The 25,737-nt window shown below is 42.5% G+C and overlaps 1 protein-coding gene across 3 annotated transcripts; it reads right to left on the bottom strand.

Moving 5' to 3' along the window:
- Positions 1-293: 293 nt before the first annotated feature.
- On the bottom strand, positions 294-25,194 carry Cdc16 (cell division cycle 16). 3 transcript variants are annotated; one of them, XM_021169416.2, is made up of 18 exons: positions 24,997-25,194; positions 23,805-23,859; positions 23,620-23,717; positions 22,293-22,331; positions 21,506-21,646; positions 19,615-19,774; positions 18,656-18,747; positions 17,876-18,009; positions 16,098-16,177; positions 14,993-15,042; positions 13,942-14,015; positions 13,061-13,186; positions 11,057-11,209; positions 8,917-8,980; positions 6,394-6,455; positions 4,733-4,868; positions 3,064-3,154; positions 294-856 (listed from the first exon to the last, which is right to left on the bottom strand). In XM_021169416.2, exons 1-18 carry the CDS (start codon positions 25,042-25,044, stop codon positions 597-599), a joined length of 1,863 nt encoding a protein of 620 aa, XP_021025075.1. In that variant the 5' UTR covers positions 25,045-25,194; the 3' UTR covers positions 294-596. The 3 variants fall into 3 exon arrangements, with proteins under 3 accessions (XP_021025075.1, XP_029336553.1, XP_021025076.1); XM_029480693.1 differs by lacking the exon at positions 23,805-23,859 and having other exon boundaries at positions 23,620-23,764; XM_021169417.2 differs by lacking the exon at positions 23,805-23,859 and having other exon boundaries at positions 24,997-25,172.
- Positions 25,195-25,737: the final 543 nt, after the last annotated feature.

The raw sequence follows: 25,737 nt of genomic DNA, 5'->3' as shown, positions 1-25,737 counted from the left end.
CACCAGGTAAGGGGCAGACAGAAACTGAGTGGTAGTGAGTGTTCCCCAGAGGCTTGGGTATCTGAACACTCAGTCCCCAGATGCTGTCACTGTTGGAGGTCTGAGCTTGCTGGAGGAATGTGTCACTGGGAAGGCTTTGAGAGTAACTGTCCTTGCTCCCCTTGCAGCTGCCACGCCTGCCTGCTGCACTGCTTCTCCAGCACAATCAATCCGAACTCTTCCTTCAATGGCTGCCTTGATCATAGAATATTGTCATAGCAACAGAAAGGTAACAGATACACTCTACCAGCTTGGAAACTTCTAATATAAATTTATTGGAAAAGACACAATGAAAAAGATAACGAATAGTTGACCTTCTTTATTCTGCTACATGTAACTAACTACTTTGTAGGTTCAGAAAATCAGAAAACATCTGTTGCCAAGGCCTGCTGTCCCACCTGTTAATGCAGGCTGCTGGTCCTAAATGTAGAGATGTAGTTTGGAGTCACATCAGGAACTGGACAATTCTTAGGACATAGCAAAGCTGCAGGGGAGCACTGACCTACTCTGGCACATGAGGGTTGGGCCCTGGACCTCTGTCAGGTTCAGTGCTGTGGCTATGTGCTGTGGTCTGACATAGACGTCTCTAGCATCATGTCACTTTCGTTCATTTCAATTTCAAAAGTCTCTTCCAAGGCAGGTCTGGACTCTGGAGCTTTAGTGGAGTTTTGCAGAGGTGCAAGCCCTACTTCCTCTGTGTTCTGCTTTTCTACTTCAAAGTCTCTGAAATCCCATGGAGGCGAAATGATGTTTTTTAGAGTTTTCATTGTATGCACATCGAAGTCATAGCACTTTAATTTGTCTTTAATGTCTGCTCCTAAAAAGAAACACCATCATTAGAAAACATGAAATTCCATCATTACTGATTCTGCCCTGCCACTTAAGTCCAGCTGTGCTTTATACAACATAAACACTGGTCACAGGGGAAGCCATTTTTCTTCTTTCCTTTTTCTTTATCTTCCACCATTTTCAAAGGAGATGCTTAGAAAAGTTTTCAAAGTGTATGCAATCATGGTACCAACATGGCTTCAGAGCTAACTCTTCCCAAAGCTTGGGTAAGCATACATCTTAACCATGCTGGGCAGTCACTAAACTACTGCTCATAGGAATGAAGTATATTTTCAAGGTATATCAAAGTATATAACAACATTAGAATTTACTTGGGCCAATCTAATTAGACAGATTAAGGTCAGTAATTTCTGACATAACTGAAACTATTACACATTTCAAATTGACAGCTTTCAGGGCCAGGCACTTTGGCAGAAGAGGTTATTCCTTGTCCTTTAGATCTCTGAGCCCACTTATACCATGAAGCAGTCCTGAATGGAGATCTGATGTCATCCCAGCTGAGGTCCTTCACCCACTGTGAGCCCATCAGTTAGTCACTCTGACCACAGCCACATTAGCCAACCAGAGAGCCCAGGGGAAGAGCACGCAAGTGACGCACAGAACTCAGCCTTTATTTCTGTTGATGAAAGCCTGTGACTCAGCAATATTTAACTGGTAACTATGACAACACACTAATGGTTTGCCAGGTTTTACTCATTTCTAACTGTAGTTTCACATCATCACGAGTTGGGGCTGGCGAGATGGCTCAGTGGTTAGAAGCACTAGCTGCTTGGAAGTTGTTCGGTGGCCTCTTACACCAAATGCCAGCTCTATTCCTAGGTAAGGATGTTGCTGAATGCCTTCAATGGTTCCCTAACTTCATGCTGCCCTTCCGGTGCTTACCGTTTCCATGGACAGAACATACACAAGCATACCATCCATGAGGCTGTGTATAGCCCAAGCTGGTCTGGATCTTACCATCCTCCTGCTTCAGCAATCCGAGAGACAGGATGACAGGCGGTACTACCTCCTCCAGCATCTCTGCACATTTTTATGCATTCTTTTCTTGTAGGGATTTTTTTTTTTAATTCTTGATAGGCTGTGACTCACACCCTCCATTCAGTGGCAGGCCTTTCTTCTTACAGTCATATCTTTAGTTCTTTGTTTGTTTGTTTTGTGATACAGGGTTTCTCTGTGTAGCCCTGGCTGTCCTGGAACTCACTTTGTAGACCAGGCTGGCCTTGAACTCAGAAATCCGCCTGCCCCTGCCTCCCAAGTGCTGGGATCAAAGGCATTCACCACCAGCCTAGCTTAGTTCTTCATTTTTTATTTCACTTTATTTTATTTATTTTATTATTACTTTTTTTAACCTATGTGAGTACACTGTCACTGTCTTCAGGCACATCAGAAGAGGGCATCAGATCCCATTACAGATGGCTGTGAGCCGCCTCTAGAAGAAGACAGTGCTCTTAACCACTGACCCATCTCTCTAGCCCAGGTTCTTCATTCTATTAAAGCTCAATTTATCATTTCTGCTCTCTATGTTTATTTAGGTACAAGTCTTTAAAGTCTCTATTTTTTTTACCTACCCCTAAGTCCAGATCTTAACATTTAACCTTAATGTACTACGCTGACCTCACAATACTTGTTCTTAAAGAAGTGCTCGAATATAGCAATTGTATTTAAATGATTCTATCATTATAAAAGCTCTTCAGCCGGGCGTGGTGGCGAATGGCTTTAATCCCAGCACTCGGGAGGCAGAGGCAGGTGGATTTCTGAGTTTGAGGCCACCCTGGTCTACAAAGTGAGTGCCAGGACAGCCAGGGCTAACAAAAAAACCCCTCTCGAAAAACCAAAAAAAAAAAAAAAAAAAAAGCTCTTCAAAGTATTATAAATCACTATTAAATAAATGAAAGATATTTTAATCTATTAAAATATATTATTATGTTGTGCTCTGTGTTACAAAATAAAGGGACAAAGTCATTCATTTTCTTTGGAGAAATATGATTTTTTTCTTCTACCATGATTCTGTACAAATGTTCTCTGTATAGTCAGCATTAAACTTGAAATGAGCCACTAACTCATACTACACTTTCCCAACAAATTAAATATAGTTGTTGATTCCGAATGCTGGATGAGATTTCAAGAGACCAAAACAGAGTATAACATGGTGTCAGGAGAACAATTTAATCTTACCGATATAAGCTTCCGAATCCCCGATGTACATTTCAATGCAGTGACCAAGCATCGTAACAGAAAATGTGTCGTCTCGCCTAAGACCAAGAGCCTGCCAAAAAAGATCAAGCACAGCTATTCAAATGCTACTTCTTCCCTTTTGTTAGAAATATTTTCAGAAAGCATCCTATGGAGTCCTGGATAGGTTAGCCAGGATAGCAGTGAGTAGCTAGCTCTAAAGCTGATGATTGCTCACAGCAGGTGAGGGAGGACCGGGGATGGTCATCACACTATTCCACTCTTGCCCTAAAGGCTGTCCTGTCCCCAGCACACTAGAAAACTGTCCTTAGAGTTGTGTGAACCTTGTGCATTAACACAATGAAAGGTCAGTCATTTATATTAATATGCACATTTAAACATTCTGAGGTCACGCTGACCAGCTCAGTGTTACTATGATCACACTCTAACTTTAGGTCTTTATGTAGCCTGAAAATATTACACCAATGAATTTATCTTTCAAATATTGCACTGCCTCATACATTACCTGTCTCTCCAAGGATCATTAGTTAGCTGACCTAAGGCGCCTATTCTCAAATTCTAATGTTTCTGGTGTTTCTGGTGTCTTAGAGCTGGTTGTATCCTGATGCTGCTGTGACAGGCACAGCTGTAATATGAATGACCTGCCTGTGAAGGTGGACCTAGTGGTCAGGGGAGGGGAAAGAGACCACGTGAGGGCTATATAAAGGTAGTCTACAAATTGTCGAGGTTGTCTAAGCCTTTTATTGACAAATCAGCAATCTGAAGGTTTTATAAGATGTGTAAAACCCCGACTCTTCCTTACACAGTGTCTTGAGCTGCCACCAAGACACTATGCAAGGAAGAGAGTGACACCGCCTGCCTGTGCTGGAAACTGAAGCCATTTATTCGTTTATATTTTATTTTTTAATACATAGACTAGAATGCCAATAAAAACATTTGAAACCAGGGGGAGGGGGATGGGATGGTGGTTTCTGGAGGGGACACCAGGAAAGGGGATAACATTTGAAATGTAAATAAATAAAATATCCAATAAAAAATAAATATTCTTCATGATAAAAAAATTGAAATCTAGGTGTAGATGAGTACAAAAACACGACAGATGATGATAATAAAGTTTCGCTGCCATTTTTTTTCCTTAAGTGGTCACTATATTTATATATTAAAGCACAACTTAGCACTTTCTGTCTTTATGTTGGTTTTTTTTTTTTTTTTCCTTCTATGGACCTTCAAAGACGTACCTCAGGCTTTCTACCTCTTAGCTTTCATGAAATAAGGTACACGAACTCTTTGTTGTGATAAATACACATTATTGTTGTGAGTGCTTTTGTTCACCTACAGGAAGAACACAGGGTTAACAGTCCAAGTTCTCAGGAGGAGGTCAGGGAATCCTCTCTCTCTTCTTGGATAGACAAATCCAGGTGGGACTGAGGGACAAATACCTCAAGGCATATGCAGGACAGTCTCATGTTTACTTCTGATGTGATGAATACTACATAATATGCATAATTTCTTTGCAGAGAAAAGAATAACCACAGAGTTACTAAAGAAGTTTAAATGTATAATCAGTAAGATGTGGCTTAGAAAAGATCTTTTCAAATTAAGGAGCACATTATTAACCAGACTCAGAGTAAAATATAAGCAAAGGACATACTGTGTGGAAATAGTCCACAGCGTTTTCAAAGTTGCCCATCAGACTGTGTATGTACCCTATAGCAGAGTAGGTGGACGCGTTCTGAGGGATTAGCACCAGTGCCTGCCTGTGGTAATCCAAAGCCTCAGCATACTTCCTGTTGGAAGAAGAGATGGGGGCGGGGGGGGGGGAGACAATTATTGGATGGAATATAAGTGCTGACTAAAAGCATTCTACTTGTCCTTGTGAATCTTCAGTCTTTCCTAAGAAATATGGTCTAGACTTTTAACTCCCCATACTTACTTTTATGGATTTCACCATCTTAAAACATATTTCCCTGTGGAGTATAGTGTTACCTTATAGGCCTTTAATAGCAGACCTTGAGAGACAAGAAGCAGGCAGACCTCTTGAGTTTGAAATCAGCCTGTGTTACACAGCTAGTTCCATGCCAGCCAGGGCTAGTTAGTTAGGTTGTTTCAAAATTAAAGCAGAACATGTATTTATTTCCTGGCATGTCCTTAGCTGGATGAGAGACTGCAGCATGAAGCTGTGACACCAGCCAGAAAGTCCTGGACTTCCATACTGAGCCTCATAACACACCATTTTTTACTGTGACATATAACTTTTATATACCAAAGGCAGCTGAAAGCAACTAAAGTTTTACCTTAGCATCTATCTAGAAATTACTTGGAATATTATTTCCCAAAGTTTCTGAAATATTTTTTCTATAGAAATCTGTGAAAAGGTTTCATACTCAGTTAAAGTCTGGGAAATGTTAAAACTTTAACAGAGTCAAGACTCAAATTCTCCAGCAGAACCCACACTCTCTCCTGCCCACCACCCTCCCCCAGTTGATGTATTTCACTTATTTTAAGCTGTTAAACCATTATGTCTTACATAAGGATATTCAATGTAATATCCCTCTGTTTGTTGAGACCAAGTTTTCCTCTGTCTCTAGTGCAGGCTGACCTTAAACTTGCAGCAGTCATCTGCCTCAGCCCCTGGGGACTACCTGTGTGGATGTGTGCTGCCACACCTAACACACTTGCTGACTTCTCAGACATTTTGTTCCCAAGACTTACTTTTGACAAAAGAGCATCCTTCCCTCCCGCCCTCCCACATTTTTGAAACAGGGTCTCATGTGTCCCCCAACTCACAATGTAGCCATGGTGACCTTGAACCTGATCTGCCCGCTCCCACCTACTGAATGCTGGGATCACAGACACACATGCCACCATGCCTGGTTTTCCACAGTGCTGGGAAACAAAGCAAGGGCTTCTTGCATACTAGGCAAGCAAGCACCATTACCACTGAGGTCCGTCTCCAGCAAAGAGCACAGCTGTAACTGTCACCTGTTTATGATATCATAAAACTTCTGGGTAAACAAAACCAGAGTATGGATATGGCTTTAATTAGACCTGAATGTTTAAGTGCTTCCAAATTAGTTTGGAATATTAAATATTTTAATATAAGGGAGGGGAAAAAAAGCCATAGCTCTTATACTTTTCAGTGTTTCTAAAATAAAAGTATAGCAACTGAAATAGGAAAACCGGGATGTTGATGCTTGTTGCAACCAAGTATGGTGTCTGGAGGATATCATGAAATAAACACAGAAAGGCTATTCAAAATAAACACACTTCCACTGTCAACGAATACAACTGAAAATGCTCTACTTCACTTACTTAAGTTTTCTGCAGACATGCCCCAAGTTGTTCAACAAAGGCTCCCATTTGTCAACTGTTACCTAGAACATCAACATCAAGTTCACATCATTATTCAGCCCGAGTTGTTTGCAGTGACTCATTTCACATCCTGCAAGTTGCAAACTTGGGTATCCCCCTCACCCCAACACACACAGAGCAGAGTCAGGATTTACTGGTTCATTCAGTTTCCTCCTCTACGAGATGAGACTTCCTCAGTACTAGACTGTAATTAGCACAGTTTCATCCCAGAGTCCAGCCAGGCCAAAGAAATTTAAATTGTGCACTTATCATCTAGAGTCCATCTGAAAGCCTGGATTTTTATGGCCATCTGCCTTGTAAATATTTCTATCTAGAAATGTTACAAGCACTGTCAACTCGGTTTACTAAACCAATGCATCTTCCCCTGGTCATTCTAGCTCTTTAACCTCATCCCAAATGTCCAAACCAGCCAAATTCAGTGGGAACAGGATGTCGTGGCCTTTCTAGTACTCTCTAGAGTTTGTTCAGTTTACCTGGCAGGCACACCTCCAATGCCACACACCTTGGCTTCCCAATATTAGGAGTCTAGCCTGAGCCCCTACCCTATGAGCACAGCTATGCTGTCTTCTTTCTGAAACTTCTCATGCTCTCTCTCCCTGGATAATCTGCCAGCTCTCTAACACCACTTCAAGGTTTTTAATAACCCACTTAACGTTCCTGCTCCATTTCTTGATGTCCTCTGAAATGTCAAATCCAAAACACAATGAATCCACTCACGCTTTTGCATAAGCCACTTCCACCTCTGAAATACCTGTCCCTTATTTCTGTCTAGCTAATGCCTGCATACTAAGGATGGAGTATGTGGTGTGCGACCCTTGCATGGAGTGTTTTCCTACATCAGTCAGTCTGTTTCCTTTCCTGGAGGGTAGTGGGCAGGAGAGAGTGTGGGTTCTGCTGGAGAATTTGAGTCTTGACTCTGTTAAAGTTTTAACATTTCCCAGACTTTAACTGAGTATGAAACCTTTTCACAGATTTCTATAGAAAAAATACTTCAGAAACTTTGGGAAATAATATTCCAAGTAATTTCTAGATAGATGCTAAGGTAAAACTTTAGCCATGGCTCAGATTAGCTACTTGTGTTTTTCAATGGCTCTGGCGGCTGAAACCACAGCGAACAGTTTTTACTGTAGCTGATGCCTAGTTCTGTGCTCATGGCTGGCTGGCACTTAGTAAATACATGTTAAGCAAATAAACAAAGAACTTGGGTCATCTTTTCAAGGTGTTGAGGGCTGGATTTAAGAGCCCAGCCCATGCAAACAAAAATTCTTCAGAGATTCCTGGGCATGAGCATTTCTAGTTAGCCAGGTTGATTTCTGCTGCAGGTTCTTAAAGTAAAACAGTATTTTCCTTTCCTGTAACTTTTAATTGGCATTCTGATACTTCAATAGTAGTATGCTCTTATATTTAAGTGTTTGTAAGATTGCAAACTGCCTATGAATAAAAAAATATTTTTAGGAGTGGCTTAGGTTTCTCAAACTTTCCTATGCATGAAACTCTACTCAGAATGTTGCTAAAACCTGCAGCTCTGACTCAACAGATCTTAGGGTTGTGTTTCTAACCGGCTCCAGGTGCCAGACCAGTGAACAGCAAAGTATTTAATTGTTTCAATGACGGAATGTGGGGACTGGCAATCCTACTTTGACAAAAACACTAGTATTATTCAGAACTACCCAAGACTCAACTGAAAAACACCCCATGTTTTACAGACACACATGTAGAACACACAGCAATGTTTGTAAGTTCAAATGATAAACAGTAAAAGACCAAAGCAAGCAGAGCTCAATCTATGTGGTCAGGCAGACTGTCCCAGGTGGAGAAACGGTGTCTGTCCGAGAGACAGAAGTAGACACAAAGGACAGGAGGCCATAAGCATGAGGTACGAAGGAAAACCAGGGTGTGAAATGCTGAACAGAGTAAGGCTAGACAGGTACCAGTTCCAGAGATGAGAAATCCAAAGAGCAGCCACATGCACTCTCTTAGGTACACATGCTCATAATTAAATGACTATGAGTAATGCAGGGCACATACAGCCTTGCCATTAGAAGGTTAATTCATTCGCACTAACTAATGAAAACCACAAAGGGTCTGCACTTGAATGACACCTAGTTCTAAACAAGTTGGTCTGCTGCCAAACTGCTTTTCTTACTGAGCCAAAGATGAGGCCCTTTGAAGCTCTAGAGAAGCAATGTCAAGTAACAGACGAATACTTTGATTAGCCATCAGAAACTGTTTCAAAAAACCACCATGTGTGCTTTGGTTTCTGCCCCATGTCACACGCAGTAATTGCTCTGAAATCAGACTGAGCTCATGTTCTCTTGGTATAGGTGACTGTCTAGTTATCTGTGATGATTCTCTTCAGTAGCTGATTCTTCTCAGGAGAGAGACTACCTGCATTTTCCACATCCAACATTAAATATGCCCTGTGGTGTCTGTGTTTGTATGTGCAGATAGTACACACAATACCTCATTCCCAATTGCTTTAATTTTTTCCAAAGCATCGAGAAACCATTTTTCTGCTGTTTTCCATCTAAAATAGAGGAGGGGTTAGCAGTTATTCACAATTTGCAAAGATAAGACACTGAGAAAAATTTGAGTATCTCTAGTAGTACTAAAATAACATGAAAACTGCTAAAAATAACTCAGATTATACTATGAATAAAAATGAAGTGTAACGACACACATACATGAAAATGCCATAGAAACTCATCACTTTGTATGATAACTCAAAAAGCAACAACAAAAAAAATCCCAAAAACTAAAAAAGAAAGAAAATCATTTGAGCCAGACAGTAATAGCTAATCTTCTGATACTAATATTGCACAGGCTCAGGATTTCGGAGATTGTCAATTCTAATGAATAGTGATATTTAGACTCCTGTAAATGTCTGGCCACAATATTTCACCAACTAAACAATGATTAGCTGTCTTTAACATATACTGTCATCAGTTCGCTAACACCAAACCTACAGCAGATAGCACACTCACTCAGCAAACGTTTAGCTACTGCACACATTCCCTTGGAGGCACACGATGGCTACTTATGGTACACAAGAGACAGCAGTGAGTTTGGAAATTATTTTAGACAGTAAAGTTACCAACAAAGTACATACGCTGTGAAAAACCACAGCACTCGCCGGGCGTGGTGGCGCACGCCTTTAATCCCAGCACTCGGGAGGCAGAGGCAGGCGAATTTCTGAGTTCGAGGCCAGCCTGGTCTACAAAGTGAGTNGCCTGGTCTACAAAGTGAGTTCCAGGACAGCCAGGGCTACACAGAGAAACCCTGTCTCGAAAAACCAAAAAAAAAAAAAAAAAAAAAAAAAACCACAGCACTCAAAAGACTATATTAGAAGACTGGGCATACTTTGGTGTGAGATTAGCCAGGAATGGTTCAGCTGACTCCAGTGGACTCAGGCTTTTTTCATATCTACATGTCTGATGATTAAAATCTCTTGAGTATTGGTTTTAGAGAACAAGTGACTTTTGTAGGTCAATTCACAGAGAAAGTGCCTGCATATTTTGAGGAGGAACTATATTGAGGTATCATCTACACCCAAAGTTCTCTGGGTTTAGAGAACTGGCTCAGCGATTCCCAAGACACACAAGGTGGCTTAACCAGCCTGAATCCCCTGACCTCTGTGACAAAACACACACGCAGGCAAAACACTCACACACGTAAAATAACAATTCTTCATTTTTTTGAGGTTATAAACCCTCTTTATAATATTTATACAACATAACTGAAAAAACTCTAAAGATTTATTTTATGTCCCTAAGTGTTTTGCCTAAATGTATGTGTGTGTCAACAGAGGTCAGAAGAGGGCATGGGGTCCCCTTGAACTTGAGTTATAACTGCTGTGAGCCATGATGAAGATGCTAGAACAAGATCCTGGTCCTCTGCAAAGGCAGCAAGTGTCTCCTCTGTGAGCTGCCTCTCCAGCCCCGATAACCGAAATCTTAGAACACAAACAACGCTGTGCTTACACTTCGGTAGAGCCTGATGCAGTGTACCGTTTTCTCCTCCAAACTGTTTACCCTCTAGATACTCAAGGGAAAAGCCATACTATCAAGATGATCCAAATAGTTTACTTTTTTTTTTTTTTTGGTTTTTTTGAGACGGGGTTTTTCTCTTATAGCCCTGGCTATCCTGGAACTCACTTTGTAGAGCAGGCTGGCCTCGAACTCAGAAATCCACCTGCCTCTGCCTCCCCGAGTGCTGGGATTAAAGCTGTGCGCCACACCGGGCAATAGTTTACTTTTTTGTTCTGCCAATGACCTTTTTAATTTCAAAATGTGAAACTGTGTGAATCTAAAATCTAATTGACAAAGAAGATGTTGTCCAGACCACATGGTGGGTACTGGAGTTTGTGCAGCCCATATTAAAGGAAAAGGACAATATGGTTTAGTGTTTTAGGGGATTCCACCATGAGAATTTCTACTTTTGAATTCATCCCTGCCTCATAAAATAATACATCTAAAAATAAAAATGAATTAACTCATTTTATAAAACAAAAATCCAATGAAGAGCAGCTCTGGTCAGGGGAGTTTTAAGAGCCAAGGCCCCACTTCAAAGAGCCCACACCAGGTGGAAGCCCTCAGGTACTTACTCTCCATTCTGAAAGGCAACCACTCCAACCTCATGGATGACAAACGGGTCTTCTGGGGCGATGCTCAGAGCTTGGCCAAAGAACCGCTCAGCCAGTTTCGAGTTATTGGTCAGACCATATTCTAATCCAATATATAGCATTGGCAAGTGACACCTGAAAAGATTTGAAATTTTCACATATTCAATGCTTGAAACTTTGTAATGCAATAGAAATTTGTCAGCTTTATTTAGAATCTATCATTCACTTTTTTCTAACTCTAAATACAGTCTAAACAGAAACCGTGCTAGCAGAAGAGGAGATACTGGACTTAAAAGACAGTACTTTAAATAAGCTAGGATAATATTCAAAGAACTAAAGAAAATAAGTTTACAAAACTATAAGAACAATACCCCATCAGAGGACAGCTAATAAAAAAAAAGAACTTAATTAATTAAATACATGCATATGACTAGTGTTATCATGTGTGCAGGAGCCCGTGAAGGCCAAAAGCAGACATCAGATTCCCCAAAGCTGGAGGTACAGGCAGCTGTGAGCTCTACTGGAAACTGAACCTAGTTCTCTGCAAGAGAAATTAAGATGGCTCTTAACTGCTGAGCCATCTATTCAGGGACCCCCAAACAGAACTTATAATCGAGAACCAAATAGAACCAAATAATCACTATTCCAAAGTGGAATAAATAGAATTAAAAAACTATGATAACAGGGCTTACAAACAAACAGGTACAAGTAGCCATATGAGCTAGGTATAACAGAGAAACCAGCACTAGAAGATCTACTGAAGAAAACTAAAGCACTAAACTAAAGTTCCACTCCTTATGTGGAACTGTAAGGACACAGTTGGTAACTCATCTACATGTGAACTGTATCTACGTGGAAAATAAGTGGGTCAGTCAACATAAGTTACGTGACTGCAGTGGTGACCAGAAGGCAGTGAACTGTCACTATGTTTGCAACTCTTCTATGTGATTACAAAACAACATCAGTATAAACCATGGTCTCATATACAACTATGAGGTATAAGTTGATTCATAATAACACAAAGGAGGCACGAAGGGACAGAGTTAGTACTTGAAACTATACTGCTTTAAGATGTTGCTTACCCACAGATGATCACTAAGAAAGTCACTGTAAACAACAAAACTCAAAAGAACTAAAATACAAACTGTAAATTATTTAACATGACTGGTAGAAAATGAACTAATTGGCTGAAATAAGTCTATCTCACCATGTTACATGTAAATGAATACACACTACAGTAAAAAATACAGTTTTAAAAATGACTTAACCAGTAGCCGGAGAGAGGGAGACTGGAGCAAGAAGAAAAAAAAAAAAATGACGTAACCGTATGCTGCTTCTACTTCTATTCAGAGACTGCAAGGGACAGGGCTCTAACTGCTGACTGACAGTTTATACACTACAGCAGAGTGATCCTGAAAGGATGGCAAAGTAACACGTGAGAGCTGGTGTGACCACATGACCAGGTGAAACAGACTCTGGAACAGGGCTGTTACCAGAGACAAGGGGGGACATTCTAGTGATAAATAACTCAGGGCATCAAGGAGATAAAATAATTACACATCTAAAAATTAGCAGATTCAGAACACATAAAGCAGAATTGTTAGAAAATCAGAGGGAGAAACAGCTAGCCTCCGATCTGCATATACAGCAGTGACACAGGCTTAAACAGCAGCGAATACAGCTGCAACAGTGAGGTGCTGGGATTTTACTATAAGGCGTCCATTCTTCAGGGCATGGAGAGTAGAAAGAAGGCTCTGTGTTCAAGTCTCCCTTTGGTCTCATTCCCTTTTCTCTCGAGCTGACTGGAAGAGAATCACATCAACCTTGTCCCCTCCGCTGCCAGTCATGTTATAAATACAGACTGTTACCCAACACATGTGTGACAGTTCTAACTCAGGACCCAAACTGTAACAGTATTCCTAAGAGAAACACCCTCCCCTTGGCAAGAGAAGCCCTTACTGGCATGCAGTCCTGCCGTGTGCCTACCCCTTCATCAGCTGTGCTGCTGTGAAGTAAGCAGCCATTGCTTGGTCGTGCTCACTCTCCACAGCGAAGGAATGCCCGTAGGCTATCCAGGCAGGACCGTAGGTCTTCTCCAACGTGGTAGCTTTGCTGAAACAAAAGCAGTATTCAAGTAATGGACTTATTCTTCAGCTTCTAGGTTTGTCTAAGTACATGGCATTAAACCATTAGCAACACGACTGAGTAAATTGCTCACAAGTGGACGGCTGCTGTGAGTGCTGCCCAAACGAAAGGCAACACATAAAACTACAAAGCCTCAGCCTCAGGCGAGTCCTGTGCTTTTTAGATAAAGTAAAATAGCTGAACTTGGCATTCTGTATGCAACTTACAAATACTATTTACGCAGCAGCCCACTCTGTGACCCAGGGTTAACACTGGTGGCTTAAATGGCCACGTAACGTGGGCCTGCTCTGACCAGGAACCATATTGGGCTCCCTGGGTGCACATTTCCTAACAACCTGCAAGAAAACCTGAAACCATAGCAGATCCTTCAGGAACCTACTTACTCAGTGGTCATGCCAGGCTAACCTAATCTCATTCCGAGTTTAATGTGTTTTTCATTAGCAAAAGCTGAAGGCTGACAGTGTAAAGGAAACACGATTGTTTCCTATGCTCATGTACAAATAAAACAATGCAATCTAAGGTCTTGGAGGACACAGCCTGCAACCCTGCTTTACCTCTGCATCCTAGTGAATGGTATACACATACACAATGCAAGTGAGTAGAGCCTGCTAAGGGAACATTCATCCATGCTAGTTTTAAAGGACTCACTGCATTCAAGCTTATGAGCAACAATTCTCGTATCATAGGTTCACTACAGAGCAAAGAAGAAAACAAATTCATACCTGAGATATCTTCTGGCATGCTCATTTTTATGACCAACCATGAGATAGTAACATCCCACCGCAAACCAAGACACCTAAAAAGTCCAATATTTACTATAACCAGAGACACTTAACCTTGAACTGGGATCTAACAAGGGAGGCCAGACAGAGGGTGGGTTGGATGTTCTCAACTCCAAAATTTTAGTCTAAATTAGGGATTCTCTGAGGTCACACACATGTTACTGAGGTCTTGAAAAGGAACAGTTATTATGGTTTTCCCAAGGTCGCTCCACTGAGACAGCACACTTGCCTGAGCTCTGGCTTGACCCTGGCTCACCTTTGCTTTCTAGCTGGGCTCTGAGTTTTTGGTGGCTGGATTCCCCTACACTGGTTTTTGCTGAGCTAGACACATTCTTTCTTACTTGAGACTCAGCCTCTGCTCGCTGGCTTTTGTCTTAAGGACACACACAGCTCCTGATTCTGTTTTTCACTCTTAGCTCTCTAAGCATAAGCCCAATCCAGAGACTTACACATGCATACAAAATGCCATGCAACAATTCTATCCTTGGAAAGGGAGACTTCACTAACTTGGAATGTTGTGCTCTTCAGCAGTAAAGGAGTATATATACTTTTATAACCAGAGGAAAAAGGTTTTAATCAAAGCTATTGCTTTAGTGTAAGTAAAAATGATTTCATGGAACAGATAATAAAGCTTCTTGCTATTATCTCTACAACTAGAAAATTCTGTCTCACTGCTTTAACATAACAGTGTTTTTAGAGCTGGTGAGCTAGCTCAAGGGTTAAAAACACTGACTGCTTTTCCAGACGTCCTGAGTTCAATTCCCAGCACCACGTGATGGCTCACAACCATCTATAAAAGGATCTAATGCCCTCTTCTGACATGCAGGTGTACATGCAGACAGAGTATTCATACAACACACACACACACAAGCATGCACACACACAAACATTATTTGCTTGAACTTAAATATATAAGCTACTGTCTACATACTAGCAAAATATTTTCTTAAAGTTTAGATAACAAAAAGAAAAAGGAAATTGTATTACTTACAGGATTACTCGGATATAAATCCACCAGTTTGTGAGAAAGATAGAAAAGTTCTGTTTTAGGAAAAAGGGAAAAATATATGACATAAATAATTTAAATTTCACATCTGACCTTTCACCCACTCTCACACAGCAATCTCATCTCTTCTTCCTCTAGGTATAAATCCACCTGGTATACAGCCTCCCTCAGCCCCAACAGCCACCACTGACACTGGCTAGAAGCGAGTAGAGGCACAGGGTGGGCCACATAAGCACTTTAGGTGAGGCACAGATTCTTCTAGAGCACCATCTGAGAGACTGACACACCTCATGCCACAGGCTAAAAGGGGGATAGCATAAATCAAACTGTTAACTAGACTTCTGTGTTTACCATGTAAGCAAGTGCTAAAGTAAAGTGCACGTCTTAGCATTTCATGGCAACATATCCTATAGCCGCCACATATGGTATATTCTGGATTCAGTATTCTAGGTGGCCAAAAGTCTGCATGTTTGCTTCCAGGAGGTCTGATGTACAGACCCCAGGGTGCAGAGCGCAGTGACTGTAGGGCCGGAGCTTCTCTAGATTTTTTTCTCTCTCTTGACTAAACTCATTATTTGGTTTCAAAGGACTTAAGGACAAATATACTGCCCAACAAATTAAATGTCTCTCAAATGTTAAAACATGGGAAATATCTACTCCTTTCCACTTTCTAAATATTGACTTAACTGTTTGTCTATAATAGTTTCATACTTAAAAAAAAACAGGAAGGAAAAACAGACAAAATTGATATTAACGAAGCTAGCCTACTCTGAATCACAAGGTGCATTTGTGAAGAGGAAAGAGGAAGCAGGAGGATGGGAAATAGTTTGCTTTGCCAGGAAACCGATCATCAGCCATCTGACGATGGCAGCAGTCCTACTGGGGTCAACCAGGCTGCATCTAATTAGCCAGGAATTGTAATACAAACTTTCAATAGTTCAGAATGCTCTCAAAAACAAAAATCAAGGCCTGGCCTGGTGGCTTATGCCTACACTCCCAGCATTTGGGAGGTAGAGGCAGAAGGATCAGGAGTGTGAGGTCCCCCTCAGCTGGTGGGATCACAGGACTGGGGATGTAAGTGTTCACTCACCATTCGCTTTATTCAGCTCCACAAGAGTTCCTATGTGCACAGGTAAACAGTTTGCATGGAAAGGATCTTTCTCCATCACTCTGAAAGTTAAAGCAGCACATTACCACCCGGAAGACAGTGTGATAAAGTCCTCATCACCTCAAACATCGCCCCCCACCCCACTCAGTCACTGTGCATATCAGGCCATGATGCTGTAACTCTAACACTTTACTTCAGTTCATTATAAAGGAAAGGGAAGCCAGGCCACAGTGCATACTTACTAGTAACAGCTACTCAAGAGGCTGAGGCAGAAGGATCACAAGTTCAAAGCCAGCCTGGGCAACTTAATAAGACTCTGTCTCAAAATAAAGAAGGTTTGGGATGTAGCTCATGGCAGAACACTTGCCCGTAATGGGCAGGTCCTAGATCCAATCTCCAGGATCACAAAAATAAAATAAGCATAAATAGAAAACTGGTATGGTGGGGCTGGAGAGACGGCTCAGCGGTTAAGAGCACTCACTGCTCTTTCAGAGGTCCTGAGTTCAATTCCCAGCAACCACATGGTGGCTCACAACCATCTGTAATGAGATCTGATGCCCTCTTCTGGTGTGTCTGAAGACAGCTACAGTGTACTTATATAAGTAAAATATTTAAATCTTTAAAAAAAAAAAAACTGATTTGGTTGGGAAGAATAAAAATTAGCTTTAGCTTTTCTTTTACCTTTTTACTTTAAAAACAGAACTTAACTAGTTAAAAGGATAGAAAGCATAAACCTTTTTTTTTGGTTTTTCGAGACAGGGTTTCTCTGTATAGCTCTGGCTGTCCTGGAACCCACTTTGTAGACCAGGCTGGCCTCGAACTCAGAAATCCGCCTGCTGGTATTAAAGGCATGCGCCACCACGCCCGGCAGAAAGTATAAACTTTTAAATATATAACTATTTACTACAATTTTTGTGATTTCAAAAATTAAAAAAACAAAAAAACTACAGAAAAACAAAACAAAAACCAGGTGTGAGGTGTGTTAGTGGCACACCTTAATTCCAGCACTCAGGAGGCAGAGACAAGTAGATCTCTGAGTTTGAGGTCAGCCTGGTCTACAGAGCAAGGGACAGCCAGGGCTACAGAGAAACCCTGTATTAAAAACCAAAAACCAAATGAACACCTTGCCCCCCCACCCCCCATGCTCCACAAAAATCTACAAAGTGTAATTGGACTGCAATGTCTGAAGACATGCAATGGGCACTTGGTATTAGAGACGGTTTAGCTAGTTAACATGCAAGACAGGGCACCTGGGGCACAGGACTGCCTTAGATCTAGCAGTACTCAATGAAGAATTTTACAAAACCATGGGCCAAATTGGTATTTCAAGCTATCACCTCTTGGGTTTACTTGAGTCACACTTTGGAAAGAGGAGGACCTTCAGAGAGCTGAAGCCTGGACTGTGGTGTGTTAGAGGCCAACAGGCTCTTGGTGGCTGGAGACATGTCATTGCTCATTTCTGTGTAAGCCTCTCTGTTTCAGTATAATCAGCCCAGGGACACTGTCAGTCCCACATCAGTGGATGGGAAGGTGGACATGTAGCTTCTTCCCAAGTAACTGTAGTGAGCTACACATATCGCTAACTTGGTGCCTGTAACCTGCTCTTTTAATACAGCAACAATACAGCTCAATACTCTACAAACAGTAAAGGAAACTTCAACCGCCACCAATTAATAAAAGACTATCGGAGAATGTGTCTGTGAATTAGACAGTACAGACCGAAGCTCACATTCTGACACAAAACCAGCAAGTATACTTACGTAGAAGTAAGCTTGTAGCACATCTTAAAATCACAGTTGTAATAATGTCTCTCAGCTAAAGACACTACCACATCCAGATTCTCCTGCAAGCCGTCCACTGACTCGGGAATGACGGTCTCACTGGGCTTGTTATACTGCAACAGAAAAATGCATACATGAAATGAGCACTAGCAAAGCAAAGGAAGAAGCAGTGCATGCTGTGCCTAAGACGGGAGGACTTTACACCAGGGGCTCAGGGGCCCCTGGAAACATTATTAACATCGGGTTCTAATAATTCTCATCAGTATGTTTTCATCACAGACTTCCACCATAGCAAGGATGTCACATACAAGTTTAGAAGACAGAACTTAGGAAGCATTTTCATATTTTTACATAATCTATTGTGGCACACGCTACTGTTAATAAACAGTTATTGATTTTTAAATTAGAGCTGGATGCAATGCAATTGCTGTGCAATCATGAGGTCCTACACTCCAGGCCCAGCACCCATGTAAAAGCTGCACATGGCCAAGGCCTGGAATCCTAGCACTAAAGAGCTGCCGGGTAGATGCTGGAGGCTCACTGGCCAGCCAGTGCAGCTCCAGCAGCAAAGTTCCAAGAGGATCTGTGGAAAACTGACTGGAAATATCCTGACATCAGCTCTGGCCTACACACACATGTGCACACGCACACACACAGCGCGCACATGTACAAAAGTAACTGATAAAAGGAAAAAGGCCAACGCTAAGGAACAATGTAAGGTGTTCACAGAAGGGAAACATTAGCTGAGGTTTTCCTCACCTTCTTTAATTTGTTCTCAAATACAAAGCGCAGCAACTCTTGTTCTTCAGCACAGAGCTTGTTAAGAGGCAGGGAGTCCAGAAGTTCTTTTTCTTAAGAACAGTAAGAAAAAAAATGACACTTTCAGATATTCATGGGAAAACAGCAATTGAAAATACTCTTCTATAGTCCTCTATGTACATCAACTCAGGGGAAAATGAAATCAAAGTACAGTAGAGAATCCTTACAGTGTGGTTGCTACTGGAGAGCTGGGCCAGGAGACTTCAGATGGTTCTCCTCATTGGCCTGACAAACCCAGGCCCTGACAATGACTACACTGACAGTGTGGCCCTCTCTGAAAGGCATCCTGAGCACAGAAGGGCTCTCTCCAGGACCTTCAGCTTCTACCAGATGCCAGCAGCCAGCTTCCTACTCGTCCCTGTCCCTGTCTGGTTTAAGAGGCAGTGTTCTGGCTATGTCTGTGTATGAACTCCATTACCAACCCTGTGTTCTCTGTTCTCTCCATTACCCACGTCACACAGCCGGCCGGTCAGTGACTGAGTCTCTGGGGTTAGAGTCACACCTGCTGTCAGAGCCCAGCCTCTAGAAATTGTTGATTAAGCTGCTCTGAGATTGGGACTTGGAAACAGGGATTTAAAGTATGGCTAGGATGAAAAATCACTGAATCTTGGTTAATAACTACCCCTTAAACTACTTCTCATAAAAGATTCCACAATATCACCTCCCTCAAAGACTCTACCAGCAAAAGACACTGCATCATACTGTTTTGTGATGTGCTCACTCCATGAAGACATTAGGAGAGCTAGGTGTGTGTAAGCCTATTGTGTACCCTGCTCTTAATTATATAGATCTCAGAAAAGAAGCCAAGCCACGCAATATTACTTATTCTACACAACGACCATAAAACACAGACAGATACACACACATACACAGATGGACAAACACAGGCGTTCCCAAACCTTCCTGTGCTGTCAGCATGTGGTGTGATGTCAAAAGATCAAAGGCTTCAAAGCAGTAGACGTCCAGTTTCAGAGCCTCTTTGTAACTGTAGGTAGCCAGGGTGCGATTATCTAAAGCATCATAGATCTTCCCTCTCAGAAGACAAATAGAGCTCTTTATCTGTTGGAAAATACATTTTGTTACATGCTAAATAAAATTAATTTTTGACTTAGAGATATATACTATTAGAACACCGAGACGTCTTTACTATGTCTACAATGTTATCTGAACTGCCAAGGCACAGTATAAATCAACAGATATACAACATCAAAACGAAGCCTTAGTTTCACCAGGTTAGAATAGCAGCACTTGGAACTGAGGAAGGAGAATTTGCAAGTTCAAGGCCAACCTGGGCAACATAGTAAGTCTGAGGTTAGACTAAAGCTTCTTTGGCCTGTCTTTCCTGGACACTGGTCACTGGTGACTTTGTGCCAATGAAGCTTTGTACCTCAGGAGTGTGGCTTCAAGGAATGTCCCTTGATGATAACGTAGAGTGACAAGAGACTGTATAAAATAAAAATGAAAGACGGTCTGACGTGTAAACCAAATGAGAAGGCCTAGAGAATATTAGACCCTGGCAGCAAGACAGCTCAAGGTTAAGGTGAAGAGTGGCCGGGAGAGCCCAGAGACCTGAGTGCAGGCTCTGAGAGTTGCGTGTGTTTCTGTGTGATGATTTAATCTGTCTTGGCCTCTGTTTCCTTTCCTAACTTGTGAAAAAGGGGAAATATACCTTAATTACAGAACCCTGTAAGGCCTGGAGATGTGGATACCTCTGGGGTGCTGGCCATCCTACTACCTACCAACAGAATGTGGACTCGGATCCTGTCAAGACTCTAAACCTTAAGAAACACATTAACTAGCCGGGCATGCCTTTAATCCCAGCACTCAGGAGGCAAAGGCAGGCAGATTTCTGAGTTCAAGGCCAGCCTGGCCTACAAAGTGAGTTCTAGGACAGCCAGGGCTACACAGAAAAACCCTGTCTCGAAAAAAAAACAAAACAAAACACATTAACTGAAATTAATGGTGGTCCAAAAATAATCCCAAGATAGTAAATATATGCATTTCCTAGCAGAAAATTAGTGTACTTCTAAGTACACAATTAATAAAGAAAGAGTAAGGGATGAGAGATGCCCAGATGCATAAAATTCCTGTATTTTTTTAAAATGAACAGGAGAGGAACCAGATTCCAGCTCCTTCATAGCCATGTTATAAAGGAGAGAGGTAAATTTGTGGGTAACAAGTAAGTAATCTGGAATCTCTGGATGATAAAACTGCCCTAAAGTTGGTAGATGTAGAACTGGCATAGCTTTACCACACTAAAGGCCACTGGACTGTACACTCCAAATGAGTGAACTCTAGCTGTGTGGTGTAAGCTGTATCTAAGTAAATGCTAAGAATAACAAACCAGAAATAACCTGAGCATATGATTAATTATGTTAATTAAGTCTGTTTCAATTTTGTAGAATTATAAATAATACAAACTCAAACCTAGCTAATGATATTAGATTGTGCTATCAAGAAAATAAAAAGTTCTCTCCTGTAAGCAACTGAAGCTAATTAAGATTCCTCTTCATATGTCCAAACCACCGAGAGGAGAGGAAAATCCCCCCCCCCCCCGCCACCGTGTGCAGCTCCAGGCATCTGTGAGGTCCCAGCTCAGCCTATTCAGAGAACATCCATATTGTTACAGCTTCATACTGACGCTCAGTCAGAAGTGTCTAAGAGTTGTTGGTTACTTGGAACAAGCAGATAACCATAATTTTTTATACACATGTATAAGGGTTTATTTTTTGCCATGCAACATGGGCATTTCCCACTGCTGTTGCTGAAACATGCTAACATATCACTCACGGAGGACTGTGACATCTCCCAGTCACTGGAAGGGTCTCTGGAGCCATTGTCATCTTTCAGGTACTTCTCAAAGAGCCTTCTGTTAATTGGCTCCTCCATGTCCAGGATGTCCAGAGCCTGCTGGTGCTCTTTTGCAGCATACTATGGAGAGAATACAAGTTCCATTCATCACCCATGTCCTCCAGATTTTTTTTTTAAATACTGATTGATTGGTTGTATATGAATGAGTACACTGTAGCTGTCTTCAGACACAACAGAGGGAGTATCAGGTCCCATTACAGATGGTTGTGAGCCATCATGGGGTTGCTAGGAATTGAACTTAGGACCTCTGGTTAAGAGCAGTTAGTGCTTTTTTTTGTTTTGGTTTTTGTTTGTTTGTTTTTTTCTGAGACAGGGTTTCTCTGTGTAGCTCTGGCTGTCCTGGAACTCACTTTGTAGACCAGGCTGGCCTTGAACTCAGAAATTCGCCTGCCTCTGCCTCCCAAGTGCTGGGATTAAAGACGTGTGCCACCACCGCTCAGCTCAGTTAGTGCTCTTAACTGCTGAGTCATCTTTCCAGCCCAGTCTTCTAGATTTTTAAATGGCAATAAATACTATGTCCATTATTTAAATTAAATGACTAAAGAATAAATTAAGAATGAATATTTTATAGAAAATAATACTAAAAAGGACTTTTTTTACGCAATGCTATGCTAACTTGGTGGGACAGCTGCCACATATCTGTGAGGGCTGCACACTGTTCACAGTCACGTTTCCACCAGATAAAACAGAAACCAAGCACACTTACGTGGCATCTAGCTGCAAGGTATCGGCAAGCTTCATACAACTAGAAAAGAAAGGAGTGAGAAAGTCAAACGCTTTACATGTGTAACATGTTTGTGTAATGTAAAAATCATACACATCTACTTTAAAAGAAAACTTACGCATGGAGAGTTTTAGACTTTCTCCTTTACAGCTAAAAAAAAAAAGAAAAGAAAAAAAAAGAAAGAGCCCCAGTGTTTTTAGCAAACATCAAAAACATGTTAAAGGCACCAAAGATCCAAGAGAAGTTATGTGCCTGCAATCCCAACCTCACAAGAGGCTGAGACAGGAGAATTGCCCTGAGCCCAAGAACTGGAAACCAGACTAAGAAAAACAGTGACAGCTGATCTCAAAGCAAGCAAACTGAGCTGTCAAGCCAGCTCAGGAGCTAAAGGCACTTGCCATAGACTGATGACCAGAGTCTGGTCCTCAGGGACCCAAATGATAGGAGAGGACAAACTCCCACAGGTGGGTTAGGACAGACACACACACACACACACACACAGACTATATAAAGAAGTATAATATTAAAAAGCAAAAATTTGCCAGGTGTGGTGGCACACGCCTTTAATCCCAGCACTTGGGAGGCAGAGGCAGGCGGATTTCTGAGTTAGAGGCCAGCCTGCTCTACAAAGTGAGTTCCAGGACAGCCAGGGCTACACAGAGAAACCCTGTCTCGAAAAACAAATAAACAAAAAAAAAAAAGCAAAAATTTTCAAGCAAACAAAAGCAAAACCATTACAATGAGAACTTAAGAGACCAGACAGGTGGGCAAGAGGTGGGAAATGAAAGACTGGGCCTTGAAGTGAGAGCCTTGCTCTTAGGCTGAGGAGATGGCTTGGCAGTTAAGAGTGCCTGCTGCTCCTCCAAAGAACACAACACAAGTCTGTTCCCATTGCTCAGAGAGCACTTCACAGTGCCTGGAACTTCAGTTCCAAGGAATCCAACGCTGCCTTCCGGTTTCTCAGGTGGCACACACATACACACATAAATAAAAATTAAAACCAAATCTCTTAGCCAGGTGTGGTGGGACACACCTTTGATCCCAGCACGAGGTAAAGGTAGGCAGGTATATGTGAGTTAGAGCCAGCCTGATATACCAATTGAGTTCCAGGACAGCCAGGGCCGCTATTCAGAGAAACCCTGTCTCAACAGCCCCCCCCCGAAAAAAGAAAAACCCAAACCAACCGAGAAAACATTTTTTTCTCATAAAAATAAAAAATTGGAGTTCTTTTAAACACACACCCAACATGAGGCCCCAGTGACGTTTCCGACATCTGGGAAACAGAAATTCCCACAGCTTCGGTACTTACTTTGTCCAGCTTGCGTGACCGGAGCGCATGGGCGGCTCGGTGGTACTGCGCTGTGAGGTAAAGGCACTGAGCCAACCAATAAACATCCTGGGGCTCCTCTGAGGGGCAAAATTACACAAGTGGTCAGAGGCTCATGGGGAGCTTTCTAGAGATTAATTAGGGGAAATAAATTGCATGTCACTCACCATGAGAGAGTGAAGCTACCTTGTCTGCCCAAAACAGAGCACTTTGATACTGTTGCTGCATACAAAAAGCAAACACAGGGTGACTGCCGTTGCCCCCACAGTCGACTAATATAAATCCACACACCAATCCACCACTCACTACAACACGTTCTTAGATGTAGCACCAATCACCTGTATTTTACAGCTCAGCTAGTGTGCGTTTTAGGTCGTCATTACTGTAAGAACTTCATATATACAATTCAAGATAGCAGTTTAACTCATACACTACCAAAAACGTATCAGCTAGTATCTAAAACAGTGGATAAGCGATTGAAATGCAGTCATCTAGAACTTCTGATACTGACATTTATGTAATAACACTTCCCACAAGCTCAAATGAATCCCAAAGTAGCATCTAGCAGAGCTCTAGATTCAAATATTTCACAATTAAACCCATAACACATTAACAGTCACTGGTCATGGGCAATGTCGCCCCCTGTAGTCAACTCTAACAACACTTAATCTGACAGCGGAAAGACACTCAGGAATCTGTCCTGGTTAGTGCTGATCCCTGGCTCTTACTGCCTCTGCCTCAGTTCCTCAGGATATAGTCAGTACAGGGTTGCCCAATGAGTAGCCAGGAGAAAGTCTTATGGACCCGAGAATCTGCTCTGAACAGATGCCCCCAGAGTGAAAAAAGAGGCCCACATTGTCCTCTCTACATCTCACTCAGTGCCAAAGAAAATAATCACAAACCGACTGCCCGTTAGCACGCAGCCTTCCAGCGAAGTGCAAACCTCTGGCTCAATCACTTTGCATCTCTTCCATTTCTCATTTATCGGGAGAGCAAGCATTTTAGCAAAAAAACAAATGACATGACAATGACGTGGACCCCAGAGACACACCTTCCCTCGAACAGTCCGGGCTGTCCACTGGAGAGCAGCGCGGAGGCTGAAGATCCAGCACGGGGTATTATTGTTCAGTCCTAACTGGAGACAGCTAGCTTGTCTCCCCAAGTATTCTGTCCAATAAGAACCACAACTAAATCCTCCCAAACGTCCTACGGTCCGGCCAGATTCCAAGGTCCCAGTGCAGCCGTCCCAGCCCAGCCCAGCCCCGCTCCCGCAGTCCACGCAGGATCGGAGCCATTGGGGCCGCGCTCCCCGCCGGGCCCCACCGCCCCGAAGCCCAGCGTCCGGCCCCCGCCGCGCACCTGGTCCAGGTACTGCCGAACGCGTTTGCGCAGCGGCTCCAGGTTCATGGCCGCGAGGCCAGGGCTGGCACCCGACGCCCTCTCGAGCCTCCGCGCGCCCCCGGGTGTCGAGAGACCCAAGCCCGCCGACCACCGCCCGGACCAGACCCCGCGCGCCACACGGCACTTCCGCTCCGACAGGCCCTACCCCGGAAGTCCGGTGCAAAAGCGTTCCCCCCCGTCGGGTGTGTGCCCACTCTAATAGTTCCGTGGCGATCTTGGGCGCCAGCTCCTGGTCCTAACCTGTTCGCCTTTGTCTGGGAGGGGAAAGGGGATCTAGCGGGACTCCGTGCCTTCCGGGAGTGGAAGAGACGCTTCTATAGCTACCTTTCTCCCCACCGAATATTTTTAAGATCGAATTTTTCTCTCTACAGACTGGCCTCTTACTTTCAGACTCCTACACACACACACACACACACACACACACACACACACACACACCTCCTTGGGTGCTGGAAATACAGAGGACCATTACCACACAGGGCATTTTGTGTTCTTAAAATTCCATTCTGTGCACGTGTGTAGCCTTTTGAAAGTATAGAGAATGGTACCACTCAAATGTTCTGCTCTCACCCCTAATGAGCAGTTGGCTACATCCTTTTCTGTGAATGACACATATGTATGACAGGGTAATATTTTAAGGACACACACACTTTTCCTGTCTTCTCCATTTGTAGGTAGTAATCCAACCATACTTATTGA

The sequence above is a fragment of the Mus caroli genome, chromosome 8 (genome assembly GCF_900094665.2).
Source record: "Mus caroli chromosome 8, CAROLI_EIJ_v1.1, whole genome shotgun sequence".
NCBI classification, from domain to species: domain Eukaryota; kingdom Metazoa; phylum Chordata; class Mammalia; order Rodentia; family Muridae; genus Mus; species Mus caroli.
Note: the sequence above shows the minus strand (reverse complement) of the source record. Positions and strands in the feature narration are given on the sequence as shown.